Source organism: Gavia stellata, chromosome 1 (assembly GCF_030936135.1).
Source record: "Gavia stellata isolate bGavSte3 chromosome 1, bGavSte3.hap2, whole genome shotgun sequence".
Classification (NCBI taxonomy): domain Eukaryota; kingdom Metazoa; phylum Chordata; class Aves; order Gaviiformes; family Gaviidae; genus Gavia; species Gavia stellata.
In genome coordinates this window covers 73,684,934-73,700,798 of record NC_082594.1, presented here as the reverse complement: position 1 = coordinate 73,700,798, position 15,865 = coordinate 73,684,934, and the positions used below count along the sequence as shown (strand labels likewise).

Sequence of the window (15,865 nt, the reverse complement as noted above, 5' to 3'; positions counted from 1 at the left end):
CTTGAGGCATGCAAATACTACAGTGATGAGTGGCCCAGAAAAGACCATGAAAAAATGAATAATTCTGTATTTACTGCAGGCTTTGGGTATGCAGTAAATAAGGCACTGCTAACTGGCTGGTGAAGATTACTTTTCTAAGTAGCTGCTTATTCAGTAGGTACTGTGTAATCAGTACCTACTTTTTCTGTGTAATGAATGATAAAGGGTTCTTTGGGGGGAAAAAAAGGGAGGTAAAGACACATTTCAAGAAAAATCTTAATACTGATTTACAGGAACGCACAATGAGGATTTCTTTGTCCATTTTGGTTTCAGTGTTCTCCAACTTTAAAGCACTTGATTTTGGCAACCATCATAATGTTCTTCTAAGGCAATTGTCTTCTGCGCAGGCACATGATTAGGTCTGTAACTTGAACCCTGCCTAAGAGCTTTACTCAAAAATAGCATTTTGACTGTGCATATATATCCATTCTTCACGTGCAATTATTTCTGTCTGAAAAACAGGAAAACCAAATCTGCCCTCTTTTTTTTTATGTCTGTTCTAATCACATCATCATATTCCCATTCTCATAGTGCATATTTCTGGGTTCTTAGATTAGTTGCAAGCTAGGCAACCTGTTCAATTTGTTCACACAGTGGCTCTCTCTTTGTAAACAAATAAAATCACCCCAAAGGGCTCCTCTTTTGACAAATAAATTTTTGCTATTGAAAATATCAAAGAAAACAATGAAGACCGCTGTACACGGTGGCATGCTAACGCTTTAATTCAAACTTTATTAGAGTAGTCTGAGCATGTTTATCCTGCAATTTAACTGCTTATTAGACCATTGCTATCACATCTGTGAAAAGCATGTGCAACCCACAAAACAAGCTGCCAAATGTCCCTTTACAATTACATTGTTCAGACATCTGTATTGTCATTCCCTATTTTGTATTTGTGTACACGATGTGTCAGTGCAGCAGTCCCCTGATGGAGCTTATTTGAGTATAGTTGGAGTCATGCTTACTTTTCTATACATAAGCAGATCTAAGCTCTGCCGAGACAGAATATGCACAGATTTGTTGGTCTAATCTCCACCCCATTTGGTGATGCTAGATTTAAAGTTAGGACACATCAAATTAAAATTGTGATGTTTGAAGTAGTCTTGACATAAAAGGGAATCATCCACTGCATAATAATTACAGCCTTTAAATGTGCCTAATAAAGGTTTTATTGTATTCTAACTCTACACATTTCTAGGCATTTACTTGATATTCTTATCTGTGATATCTGAGATCTATTTGAGAAAATAAGAATATATTGCATAAATAATATACTGCATAATAATAAGAATATACTGCATAAAACAAAGCAATACATGGCCTCAAAGAATATTTTGAAATTATATCTTAAAAGCATTTCTTCTTGCTACTTATATTGAGAACCTTCATGAGCAAATATTTTGGAGCAAATTACTTCCATAAACGTCTCTTGATAGGCTTTGATCTTATGAACTGCACACGTGATTCATTCTGGGCATGTGAATTCATTGCAACTGAACCCATACGGAAAGTTATTGTGGTAATTAACTCAGTGTTTGCAGCACTCTGTCCTTCAGGTTTTTACTTTTCACTTTACAAACGGTGCTACCAGCTATGAGCAGAATACAAACAATAGGCACAGAATTATTGTCAGGGATGGCTGTTACCTCTAGTCACTCATGAATTAAACATCTGCTGTCTCACATTGAAAACGTTTTAAAAATAGTTTGCATATGAAAAGGATGACTGTAAAAGAGATTTAGTGAAGAAATCTTTAGCTTGTGAACACGGCAGCCTTGCTGTTCAGTAAAAGTTTGCCAGAAGTACGTCATCCTTTGCATTGTTGTCTGATAGAATCTGACAGTCTACATTTCTTTTAATATCTTTTGCTTAGTGTTTCCTATTGGCTAGGTCTACATCTTCAAGACACCTAGATATTAGAAAACATAGCCAAGTAAGTAGAACGTGGATTATCTAAAAGTCAGTTTTCATGTAGGTTCCCCCATGAAAGAGAGGCAAGTTGAAAATGTCTTTTTTCTTTAACCACTGACCATGCTCACTGGAAAAAGTCTCCTACCATGATCTCCCATGAAAACCGTGGCCACTGAAATAAGGCTACTATTGAGAGGTAGGAAATTAACATAATTGCAACAGCAGCATTTCAGCAGGGACCGTGCTGAATATAAAGAATTGAGTGCTAGAATATGTCGGAATGATTGTAACCTGGCTGTACTTGGAGTTAAACGTAAAACTCTCATCTTCCTGGAATAGCACCCTGATGCTTGTAATCAAAACCAATTTGAAACACTGATGTCTGTTTCTTGGTGTCAGGGAAAGAAATTAAGGGGAAGGAGAGCTCACTCTCATCTTTCATATCACAGAATGTACTTTGAAAAGGTCACAGTGAGACCAGGGAAAAACCTGAATGGAAGGAGAATGTACCATCTACCACCACTCCAGGACCATTTGTAATGTAGAGATGTGAGCCAACACCACAAGCGAGTTTATAATAAGAATGATGCCTACACTCAACAGAAACCATGGTGGCAAGAAGCAACTATGCGATTGTGGGTTATTTAACCCAGCTATGACTGCACACAAGTTTACATTTTAAAGACAAGAATTTAATGTGGAAAGGAGCTGATGCTCTATGTTTTGCTGTGTAAGTGCTTTTGTTGGGATGCACAGAGAGAGTTGAGGCCAGACTCAGGTGATAGTGTTGAAACCTGAGCAATGCTCCATGTTATATAAATGACCTGAATCATTCAGAAGATTTCATTTCTTAAAAAAATGTCACAGATATGACTGCTACTACATGGCTCTTAGGCCTTCAGATGCGTACATAAAAATATCAAAGCCTTCCCTGCCATTCTCTCTATTGCATGTAGACACTTCATGATATTGGTAACTTTGCTAATGTGGGTAATTTAATTTCAGTCTTTTTTTATTATTATTTTCCTCCCAATATTTCGTTGTATCTATTTCTCCAGTGGCTAAAAGATTAACGACTAACCTCCCATTGGTGAGGAACAAGAAGATGGCTTCAGCATTATTTATTTATTATTCTTTTTCTTAGCTGGAAATTGAATTATCCACTTCCTATTTAAGACCATTCTAATGCAAATGTCAGTTATCATGAACTAAATGTTCTTTTATAGTACCAGTACATAGCTAGTTAGTAGAGCACAATAGTAGGAAAGGGAAAAAAGCAAACTCAGGTGTAGAACTTTGCACATCTACACACGGAAATAGATAAGCACTTTACAAGAACAAACGGATTAATCCTCAGTGCACCCTGCGATGTGGTCAAGTCTTTCTCAGTGATAGGAGAGAAATAGTAACAAGGATAGCCGTGTGGTTTGATAGGGCACGAAATTTAAATTGTCTGTCCTAGATGTTAGATAAATGTTTTTCTTGGTAAAATCTTCTGACTTCTGCTAATGAATATATGAAATAAAAACCCTAGAAGAACCCATGCTGCCCATGTTATGAAGTTTTCACATTATCTAATTCTAAGGAAAATGACCCAGCTCCCACACCAGATGGTACATCAGGGTCTTCAGAGATCATCGGGGTTCCCCACAGTTCAGGCTAACCAACTTATTTACAGCAGTTGGTAGATGCTACCAGTAGCACAGTATGGTGGGGTTCTTTCCAAAGGAGAAACAAAGTAAATTTGTCCATCCATTGAATTCATGAGCAAAACACTTTTTGTACCCATGCTAAGCCATCACTGCCCTCTCCTCCATGTTGGCTCTTCTGAAGTCTGGACTTACGCAGATGTTTTTGGCCTCTTCTATTTCTCTGAGCTGCACAGATGAGGCAGAGACTTGCCCCAAATTGTCTTTCACTTGGGATATCACCAGCTCCCTACCCTCTCTCATCCCATTTCCCTACGCTTGAATGACCAGAGTGCTCAAGCAGTTTCCTTCCTCCTCACTGAGTTTTCTGTATCTTCATACCTAAACACCCTTCCAATCACTGAAATGTTAGGCAGCACTTCAGGGCTAAGCGACAGCTCTGAAGCTGGATGCAGCAGAGAAGTCGTGCCCTGGTGTTTAATACATTTTAGAGAACAAGAAGAGAAGACTTGGGGCCTGGCATGCCCCCAGATTCAACAGTGCACCCCATGGCATTACACAGGCTCACAGCTCTCTGGGTTTAGGGGAGCAGTGTTAAGGACACTTCTCAGTTTAATCTGGGCTGTTCTTTGGCTATCAACGGATAAAGTCACATCAAATTTAAAAATGGTGCCACCCTCATGTGGATAAAGCTCTAACCACTCGGGTTTTATCACAGTTTAAAGCTGATGGGAATCTCAAGTGCTTTTATTCATCTGTAAGCATCCATATGAGATACTTCCTAAGGGAAAGGTTGACCTAATGCTAGCTGGCCCTTGGACCAAGGAGGGTGACTACAACACGTAAGGTGTGGGTATTTTACTGAGGGCTGTGTCTGCATTACACTCCCATTCCTGGTCTATCAACCATCCTCCAAGATGGGAAAATAAAACCTAGCCATCTTCTACCCTGGCGAAACCCCCAGAAGAGGGCACATCATATGCCTGAGAAGGTGCAGCATCTGGCGCATGTCTGCTGTGCCTGATGGAGCTCCAGAGCTCCCAGTGGGCTGTGCAGCTTGCCATAGCCTCCAGAGTAGGCATGTTTGTGTGAGAGACACAATCTGGCCTATAGTTTCATATAAGCCCCTTAATTTAGCAGAAAAATAAAGAGTAAGTTGTTACTCAGAACAAAGTTTTCTTTTTCAAAGGATTATTGCTTTTTAATTATTGTTCGAAGTGGATTATATGCATAAATGTCAATGAAAACAGATTAGAAAGAAATATGAATTAAAAAAAATTTATTTATGTTATAAGAACTAGATTAATCTTTCCAGGAGGGAAACTGGAAAAGATGCCAGAACATACCACATTGAAACGTAGAAGCTGTCAGCTCCATTGGTTCCTCTTTCAGTCTAGCATCAATTACAGTGGACTTGTAGCAATTTCATTTCATACTGAAGGGATCGTATTAAGGAATGAATAAAGGTTGATGAAGTATGTGTTTAGTTCAATTTGCTATTGTTTTAAAGAATGAGGTTTTAAACTTTCTGAAATGTATTAGATTGTATGCATTGAATGAAAAGGAAGAAAATTTGTAAAGCATAATATGACGTTGATTTCTAAAGCAAAAAGGAAATTGGATCAAAAGTTCAGTGTACTATAGCTTATTTTCATCATAGATATTTCTACTGAGAGATTCTGTTAAGATTTAAAACTGCTGCTAAATGTACAGACACCTGGTGAAATGGCAATTCTCTGTACAGTTATAAGCACATAAGAATGGGAACACCGAAATACCCTGTTCAGGGATTCCCCATCGAAACTTACAGAAAGTGAGTAAGAAGAGGGCAAATACTTACAGAGCTGCCAAAAGAGAAGGCAGTTCCCTTGTGTTTAGCAGCAATGAAGGGCTGGGAATGCTGCAAGAGGGTCCAGCCTCACAGTCCCTCCCCCTGCGGTCCCAGTCTGCTCTGGGTCTCTGTCGGAGTCCCCACTCTCTACCTGGGGTCTACATGCCAAAGTTTCAAGGGGCTGGGTAAGGTGAAAGGAAAAAAAAATATAGGCAGGTAGTTTGGCAGTAATCGGAAACTTCCTGGTCGTAGAGGAATTAGTATCTCATTTGCCCAAGGACCAAAATTGCATTCCCTGGCACCCAACGCTCAGTGTACAGTCAGCTCCACCGTAACTCCTAAGTTCCAACAGTCTGCAGTTTAGAGTTAAAAGTTAATCTATATTTAATCATCTATAATAAATTTATACCTGAGAGTTATGCATGCCAAAACGAAAGGTATTAGAATGTCTGAAATACTATAAAATGGGTGTCTAATTGATTTTGTCTAAAGACCGTTGACTGTAGAGCTGCTTTCAATAAGGGAAAATACCACTTACATTTCCTAGAAGTTACAACAAAGTATTGGGTATTAGGAGACTAATATTCTCTTCCCTATCTGCCAGGGAAATCTTATAACCAGGACTCAGAGCATGACATTGATAAATGATTTAATTCCATGGTGTTTGCCCCATATTACTCAAGTGGGATTTTTAAATGGTGATGAATAACTAGTCTCTTCTCTGAGGTTTCAGATGCCTCAATTTTACATTGTCTAATATATGTGTACGCAACATTTGAGAACTTTGAAAGAAAAACACCAAATACAGTTAAAAATGCTATTAGAGCCAGTTTGCATGCATAGCACAATTTGTAAAGATGATGATGAACAAAGCCAGGCAATTTTGAGATTCTAGTGGATGAATAAACACTGAATTAATATGAATAAATAAAGAGGTATGAATAGATATTTTTTTTTGTTGTTTACTGGCGATAGAAAAGTATTTCAGGCTTATCCAAAACTGTTCCTAAAATTCTTGGTAAGCCGAAGTGTTGAAACGTGTGCTTTGGATTTCAGCAGTCTTTTTTCAGGCTTAAGTACTTCACAGTGTTTTAAAATAAAGATGGAGGGAATTTTGAAACATCACTTGAATAAAAATATCTAAGCCATTTCATTCTTAAAAAGTCAATGTTTTCTTTTTTAGCAAAGTCAAGAGGAGAGCTGAGAGTACTCCAGTGTCACTGGATGTTCATTTTGCATTTAAAAAAAAGTTTTAGCTGCTGAAGTTCCACTGAGCCCTATTATAAAAGCACTGAATTAGAATAAAGTACTACTGCAACAGATGGTGGGATGTCCCAGTGTATTCAGGACAGTTTAAGTGTACATATTCACATCTCAAAAACCTGTAAAATAAAAATGGTGTTAGTTCTTCTGGTTCATTTTTAAAGCAAAGAACATTTCCATGTTTTCCATTTCATAGAAGAGTTCCAATTTTCCATAGACTGCCATGACTATTTAACTACACTTTACAGTTCTCTCAACCTCACACTTGACATGAAGTAGGGAAAATGCAGAGATGCATACACTCTGTTACCAGCTTGTTTCTCTTTTAAAGCAAAACTTCCAATGTTTAAAGAAGAGTTGTGGATAAATGAAAGTACAGCTTGAGGCTATGATATAATGCACTTAATGGTCTCAAAGGTGATATTTTTAACACCTACAACCAACTCTGAAACATAACCTAGGAATGTAAATGTTAAGGCTGGGTTCTTAAATTCAGTTCCTGACACACTGTGGGCTGACAGCCTTTGAATTTATAAAGACTTCCTATCTAAACAACCAAAAGAGCTAAAGATCACTTAGAATAATTATTTTCATAGAATCATAGAATCATTTAGGTTGCAAAGAACTTTAAGATCATCAAGTCCAACCATAAACCTAACACTGCTAAGTCCATCACTAAACCATGTCCCTAAGCACCTCATCCACACATCTTCTAAGCACCTCCAGGGATGGTGACTCAACCACCTCCCTGGGCAGCCCATTCCAAAACCTGACAACCCTTTCAGTGAAGTTTTTCCTAATGTCCAATCTAAACCTCCCCTGGCACAACTTGAGGCCATTTCCTCTTGTCCTGTCACTTGTCACTTGGGAGAAGAGACCAGCATCCACCTCTCTGCAACCGCCTTTCAGGTAATTGGAGAGAGCGATGAGGTCTCCCCTCAGCCTCCTCTTCTGCAGGCTGAACAACCCCAGTTTCCTCAGCTGCTGCTCCTCATAGGACTTGCTCTCTAGACCCTTCATCAGCTTCGTTGCTCTTCTCTGGACACGCTCCAGCACCCTGATGTCTTTCTTGTAGCGAGGGGCCCAAAACTGAACACAGGATTCGAGGTGCGGCCTCACCAGCGCCGAGTACAGGGGCACGATCACCTCCCTGCTCCTGCTGGCCACACTATTTCTGATACAGGCCAGGATGCCGTTGGCCTTCTTGGCCACCTGGGCACACTGCTGGCTCTTACTCAGCATATTTTGATCTGTACTTACAAAGCAGCAGCAACCTATGAGAAAGTATTATTATGTACATGATTATTTCATCTGATCATACAAGTTTTCATCATCTTAAAATTGTTCTTCCATGCATAATTTGGAGACTACTTTTGTCTGTACAAGTAGGCAGTTGGGGAGTGTGTGTGTCAGGGGGATTCCTAACCCTATTTTATGTATTTGTGTATAACAATATATATGCTCATAATGAGGTTTAGAATGGATCAAGAAATTATTCTTCCTCATTATATTTTTTCAAATAACTGAAAAACTTGAGTATTTCATGGAAATGCCTTATCTCCATTTTTTTTCAGAATACTATTCTTTAAACAAAACAAAAGTTTTTTTTTTTTTCTGTGGGTGCCTATAAAATCCAAGGAATGATCCACAGAAACCCTAACTTCTTTGGAGACCAAGGGCACCTTAAATTTTTGCTTAAAAGGACCTGAGGGGTACCTAATGGGCCCTGTCAAATAGACGTGCTCATTGGCATGGCTATTACACAACAGCACTGAGTTCAGCACAGAGCATGTTAGCAACACCTACTTTCATTGAAAACTGTCATAATGTTGGGTCAAGGTGACCTCTGCATTTTGTAATACAGGTCATTAAATAACACATTCAATGCCCACCAGGATTCCAGGATGAGAACTCAAGGGTCTCTTCTGCCTCCCGTGTAACTTTGCATGGAAAACTGCAACTGAAAATTTTTCTTTCTGAAAAAATGTGTTTTACAACAGCACTCCAATAGGTCATGAGGGTTAGAAGGGACACTGGAAAACTTTTTATCACCGGCATGTATGCAAGTGTTTCAGGGGATGGAAGAACAGGAATTAAAATATGCAACTGGATGAATTTCTGAAGGAAGAGAAGCAAAATCAGTGGTTTATTTCTGGAGAGTATAGTAATGAAAATAACAGGACAGTTTAAGATCTGAAAATTATTTTAGTAAACCAGAAACCTGTATTTCCGATCTCCTTGAACATAAAAATTCCCGTACTGAGTCAAGCCAAAGTTGCATCTAGTTTGCTGTCCTTCCTCTAACAATGGACAGTAGCACATACTTTGTGAGGAGCATAAGAAACAGGACAGATAGAAAGTAATTCTTCCGCAGGTATAACCTTTCAGTTTCAAGCAGTCTGAAGTTTATGGACTTCCTCAGCCAGAGGGTGCATTCACAACATTGGTTTTAAGAGCCATTGATGGAGCTCCTTTACATGCATTTGTCTAATGGATTTTCGAGCCCATTTATAACTTTGACCTCTACAGCTTCTTTTGGCAATGAACTCTGCAATTTAATTATGCATTGTGTGAAAAAGGACTTCATATTTCTTGCTTTACACCGACCACCTGATCATCTGAGTGCTTCTTTGTTTTTCATAGTATGAGCAATAACAAATAATCATTTATTCAGTCTATGGCTTCATACACATCTATCATATCTCTTCTCCCTCATCTGCTTTCCAGACTTAAAAGTCTCACCCTAAGTCTCTTTCTTCCTACCAATGCCATTTCATACTTCTAATCATCCCTGTAGCTCTTTCCTATATATACCTTTATCTGTCTCTCAAGCTCCTTGAGATCAAAGAGACCTGCATGAAGTTTACAGGATGTGGGTAGAGCACAGATTTCTACAATACTGTACTGATCTTGTTTTGTTCTATTAATTCCCTGATTGTTCTTAGCACTTGTTTACCTTTTTGACCTCTGCTGAGCATGGAGTTGGAACATTCACTGAACTATCTGCAGTGACTCTGAGATCTTTACTGTAAGGATAACTGCAAATTTATGCACCGCTGTTTTGCGTATTTTGATAGCTTTCCCTATGCCTATTATTTTCTGTATTTGGAAATAGAATGCAATAAAAAGAAAAAGAAAAGAAATTCTGTGGACTAAAATAATGGTATAGAACCTATTAGATCTGAACTAGAACTAGACACCTTGAGGAACATCAGTGATTTAAAATGTGAGTAAACAAGTGTCTATGTCTTGATATAGTCTCACTTCATCCTTCCTACCTTGCTCTTAAATGCCAACGAATGGGTTTGTAGACTTGCTAATTCATTGGCATGTTTCTGAGCAATGCTAAACTTCCCAGCTCTGGCTGATGTCAAAAGGAGTCAAGACTGGCTAGCCCTCATAGAATTGGACCTGAAAAGTATTGTTCTGGTAACTGTTTATACTATGTGACATTGTCACTTCCATACTCTTTGTGGAGCTTGATGCTGGGAAAAATGAATTTCTAGAGAGGTTATGAAAGATCAAGGATGCTATAATGTCATCATAATTACATGTAACTTGGGCATCAGCATTACATAAAAGCATATTGAATGCTTACTTAACATAACATTTGAATAAATCATGTTTAAAATCATGTTCACTGAAACATTTATTTCAGCTAGAGCCACAGAGTTTAAGCTTCTCATACATAAACATTTTTGGCATTATTTATGAAAACTTGGCTTGCATCCACTTAGTTTATACTTTAAAAAATAAGGGATAGCTATGTGAATCTTATATTTATAGCAGAAACCTCCATCGTCTGCTGCTTACTGAGGTTTCAGCAGATCTACAGTGGTAATTCAATAACTGTGTCTATAATATCCTGGGAGTTTTAAACACAGTTTCCCATTTTTGCATTTGGCATTTCAGTCTGTACTTTCTTACTTTTCTTGATAGGCTTCTAGGTACTAAAAATAATTCGTTAAGCTTATCACCCTGTGTGACAATGATGCCCTTGAATACCTAACCTGGTTAGCATCGGTTGAACCTCCTAGGAAAAGGGAAAGTGAGTTTTATTGACTCATTGGTGCAGGTGCCTCACTGCTTCTGAAGTTTCTGGAGGGAGGGTTTGCAAGGTGGGTTGAGCAATCTTGAGGTAGAAGCCTAGAAACAGCTGTTCCAGGGAGGAAGATTTACACTGAGGTTTTGCATTGAGCTATTACAACCAATAGTTATTGCACCAAAGCCGCGTAGTATGGGCTGAATTTGGTCTCTATTGTGTATGCTGGGTCAATCAACAAAAGTATTTTCTTCACTTCAAAATGAAAAAGGCTCAAATATAATGAGGTGTGCATTCTCCAAGCCTGTGGAGAAGGACTTTAGCATCACATTTGCTTTTCTTCTTGTTTGTAAATGGCTTGTGTGACGTGTACAGAGTTCTTTCCAGAGTAGAAAAATAAAGTATTTTTTCTCAATAGTGGCATTCCATGTTCAGATGCTTTCAGAATCTGAAGCTGAAATATCTCACTTTCTTATTGTTAGCATTATCTTCCAAGCTATATTAGCCTTTGTATCTATATTTTCATGCTGAATCATTCTGTTAGATACATAACATCAAGAGAACTTGTTAAGCACTCTGTGATTTGCCAGCATTGTTTTGTGTTCTGGTCTTAATCCAGAAGGGGCTATTACATTTCACTCTCCTCAAGACTATTTTCAAATTAATATGGTATTTAACTTAATTTCTGCTTTTACATGACCTTTTGGGATTTAAAGGTGTGACAAAAAGTGATGATCGTTGTTTAAAATTTAACTTACAGTTAGTTAAAAGACTCCAGCAATTCCAGAAATATAGTACTAGCTTAGCAGCTTTCCTATTTCTTTGCTGTCCATTTACCATTAGCAGATATATTCTTCATGGAGCTCCACCTAAGGACATATAAGACATCTTGGTCTGATAAGCTTTTGGAAGGCAACATCCTCAATGTACTGAAAAAGATCTAGCCTTCCTTCCCAGTAAATCACCATGGATGGGATTTATCTTACACAATATTACATACCTAAAAGTTAGATCTCTAGCTAGGTATAGGCTATGTTCATAGTTATTAGGCACTTCTGGAGGATGATTCATCTACACTATTTTAGTCTTTTTCAGCCTTTGGAGCTTCTTTCAGTCTTTGGAATTGCTTCCCCCCGCTCACTGATTATTAAAGCAGCCCATGGTAACTGGCTCAGACTTACACATTTAATCTCTGATGCTTACATCAGCAAGGAGGAATCCCAACCAGAGACATTCTGAGTCGTGGTATCATGCAGAAATTGTGAGGGCTTTAAAAAAGCACACAAAGTTCTTAATTTGCAGTTCAGAAAAGTCCTAACGTTCCAGTACGCATTGTTCATGGCGTGTTTTCCTCTATTATACTGAGTGAGCCTTCAAGAGAGCTGGGGAGAAAAAAAGGGGAAAAGATGAGTTACTATTTTTGTTACTTTAATAATCCTAAATGCAAAACATTAGCTCTTTCTAGCAACAAAAACTCCAACAGCAGCAATACTGAAACCATATGCCCTCCATTTGATTTACCATCAACGACTGCCTGGCTGCACACAGAGCCTCTCTGCTTAATAGTGGCTCTAGGCAAGTGCATGTATAATATTCAAAGCAGTTTTGTTCTTTTATTAAAGTTGTGATAAGGATGCAAAGCATTTTAATGGGAATAATCAATTATATAATGATACTCATATACAACAAAGTGCTTTTAATATAAGTACTTTTAATGTGGCGCTTTTGTGATGGGGGAATTACTTTTGTAATACTTTCAGAAGCATGTCTTCTGTTGGTGCCAGGCAGAGAGCAGCAGTAGGAGACTTCTGTAAGAGATGAACTCCATTTACTCATCATTCACAAGAAGGCATTTTTCAATGCAGAGACCAAAAGATTTTACCATTCTGCTGAATAAGAGAATTTCAACATCAAGATGTGTCCACATTTTTGTAAGAGAATAAAAGAATGGAGCACATTATCAGTTTGAATAAAAGCTCATTGTGAAACTTCAACATCTAAAAGATGAAATTTGATTCTTTTCTGTTACATTTGCCTAATTGCTTTCCTGATATCCCTTTGCTGTTATCTGCTCTTCCAAAAAAGAAGCTAAGTTAATTCTTAATCCTGCCATTGGCATTTTTGCTGATGGATGTCAAAAGTTATAACCACAAGGTAGCCATACAAGATGTTTTGCACTCTTTTGAAGATTTTAATAAATATATTAACAGAAACTGTTAGTATATGCAAGTTTCTTTTTATCTTATGGGTATGGCTATATTTAGGAAAGGGAATTGAAAACAGACACTTATTCCACCTATATTGCACATGTTCATTTAGAAGTGGTGCCCTCTTCTACCCATAGCTAATTTGCTATCAATCCCATGCCATTTGTCGTGCTTACTGACTGTGTCTCAGGTGTCATTCCTTTGCCTACATTTGGGAGCATAGTCCTAAAGGAAGACTAAGGTTGAGCATGCTCCCTGACTCTCTATAACCAACCTCTGCAAATGTAGAGTGCTTGCTCCAATACCTTGTAGCAAGCGGCCTTGCACACTTCAGAAAAGAGCCCAGCCACCTTCTCATCTCAATATTGACCGTATCTACCAATATGAGATATGTGACTATAGTCAGGGCATATGTTTGGGTCAGTGTTGAGGCTTCAGATGCCCCTTCTCTGCTCTTCCTCCCCTCCTCTCTCCTTTGCTGAGCTCAAGAAATTACCCCAAGCGTATACTGAGTCATGGTGGACCAGACAACTAAGAAGTGTGGACACTAGACAAAACTGTACTTGAGAATATCAATCCAACCACAAAATAGTGTGCTCAGGCATAGTGACAGGCATGCAATACAGTGATCTTTAAATCCAGAGAAATGTGGCTTGGGAATCTTGATGCCCAGAACTATCGAAAGAACGTAAGATATTGAGAAGTTTGGGGTAGGATTCATCTGAAGATTAGCTGTAGGTGTCTACATGAGAATTGGGTGCTCCCATTATGTCAACAGAGAGCTAGTCAACTCAGTTAATGAAGCCTATGTATAGAAAGCTGGGGATCCTTCTCTTGGGTGGAATCTGACCTGAGAGGCTCAGCCCAGTTCCCATACACGAGCATCCTGGGCCATTGGGATTCCCCAAGGTATCCCCCTTGGACTTCAGTTACCTCTCCAGTAGAGTGTGGGTCGTGCATAGGTCCTGTGTTGTAACTGACAGCTCTATGCAGTGTCTCAAGTAACTCAGGGCATCTTAAATGGACTAGATGGCGACATCTAACTTGAGCCCTACTCAGCCCTACCAGTTCTGTTTTAGATGGCTGGCTATTTCAAGGGGATCCAAGACATGAGAGAGGCCCCACATCTCCCTACCCAGTGCACAAGGGAGTTGGACATTCACAATACTCAGCTGTTAACATCCTTTAGCCAGTGCATATTTAATGTAAAATTCATAACCACTCCAGGAACAAGGACCAAACCCAGGATCTACCTTTCCCATGTAAGTGGAGCTTAATGCATTCAAACTCAGGATCATTTACCCCATGCTTTTAGTTGCTTCTCTTTAACTTCTCTAAGCAGACAGGTGAAGTAATGCATAGAGCCACAAATCAGATTGTAAGATACAAATCAATACTTATTATGGAGTGCCCCTTACGTTCATCACGCCTTCTCAGGAACTACTTAGCTAAAACTTATATTTTATTGCTGATCCCAGCAAAGGCAACACATTTCAAACAACATCTCCTCTTGCTCTCCCTTAAATATTAGCACTATTTCAGAAGAGTCCTTTGTTCCCACATGTTCTGAAACAGTCCAACAGAAAATTTCAGGAAAAAATATCTTTTTTCTAGTTAAAAAATGCAAAATGTATTCTGCAAAGTCACACAGATTTCAGTTGAAAAAGCTCAAAAATAGAGAATTAAGCTTCAAAATTTCGATGTGCCTTTTTAATACAAACCTCAATGTTTAAACACACATAAGAGTATTCAAAATATCAGAGATAAGTATTTCATTTTATATTGAACACATTGCATTAGACTTCAATGTATTTTTTTTAGTTTGGCTTATTAAAAAAAAAATTAAATAACTGAATTGGATGACATTCATCTGGATCAATTAGAAACCTTTTCTGAAAATTATTCACATAGCTCTATCAAAACCATATTGTTGCATTGTGTTTTTCACAGAAGCAGTGACTATTTTTTTGCTTTTTCATTTCTTGGCAGCAGAGTCATGGATCTATAATTAAAAAAACACTTAGACAATTTCCAAAAGATTATTACAATCTTGTCATGTCAGAGGTTGAACAAGTCAATTTATAGATTTTTTTCCCCATCCCTACATTCTGTAATGATGGTCTGAAAACCTTCAAGGCCCTAAACTATGCTTTGTTTTGGCAATGGACACAGGATATTCAAATAATATTCTCTCTTTCTCTCTTTTTAGGAATGCAGTTGAAGAAAACAAAAAACTATATGCAATTTATGACACAAGGTGAGTAACAAAAAGTACTTTAAAATGTGATTATTAATAGTAAATGGAATGTTAACCCTTTAAAATGTTAAAAATTATTATTAAAAATTATTTTAAAATATTATTTTTCCTGAGCCATAAAGTAATATTTAAATTAAGGCACAATGACAAATATTTTAGATCATCATGCACAAAATTCTGTATCTACCTAATAATGATTCCCTTTTATATAGTGATTTCCCTTTGTATACTGTGCATATGACAAAGCAATGTAGTTACACAGCCAGCTTGATTTACATGTTATTCCACAGATGGAATATGACCCATGATCCTAATCTGTGTGTTCTGAGCTTAACCGTGGCTGTTTCTGATGCCAGTGTTTGAGGAATGAGAGCGAAGGGCTAGCTGGCACAGCCTTGGGAAAAGAGGATGCATTTAAAAGACTAAGAGGCACTTCCACCAGCAGAACGCTGTGTCTTGGCAGTGCATGGCTGTGGATACAGCCTCTATATAAATGCACCTCCACACTCTCCACACTCTGAAGCGTTTCCTTTCCCCTCATGCTTCATGGACTGTTTCCTCTTAAGGGCACTCCTTAGCATAAGTAAAAAACCTACTCCAAGGATAAGATCAAGACATACATCAGACTTTCACTTTATTCTACCCATAGCTTTTTCTTTGTTACCT

General features: G+C 38.2%; 1 protein-coding gene across 1 annotated transcript in view; it reads left to right on the top strand.

Annotated features, from left to right (window-relative positions):
- GABRB3 (gamma-aminobutyric acid type A receptor subunit beta3) overlaps positions 1 to 15,865 on the top strand; it is a 202,031-nt gene that overhangs the window by 61,823 nt on the left and 124,343 nt on the right. Inside the window, exon 2 of the mRNA XM_059820938.1 lies at positions 15,152 to 15,199. Within this exon, the coding sequence (XP_059676921.1) occupies positions 15,152 to 15,199 (48 nt within the window). The remainder of the gene's footprint in view (positions 1 to 15,151; positions 15,200 to 15,865) is intronic.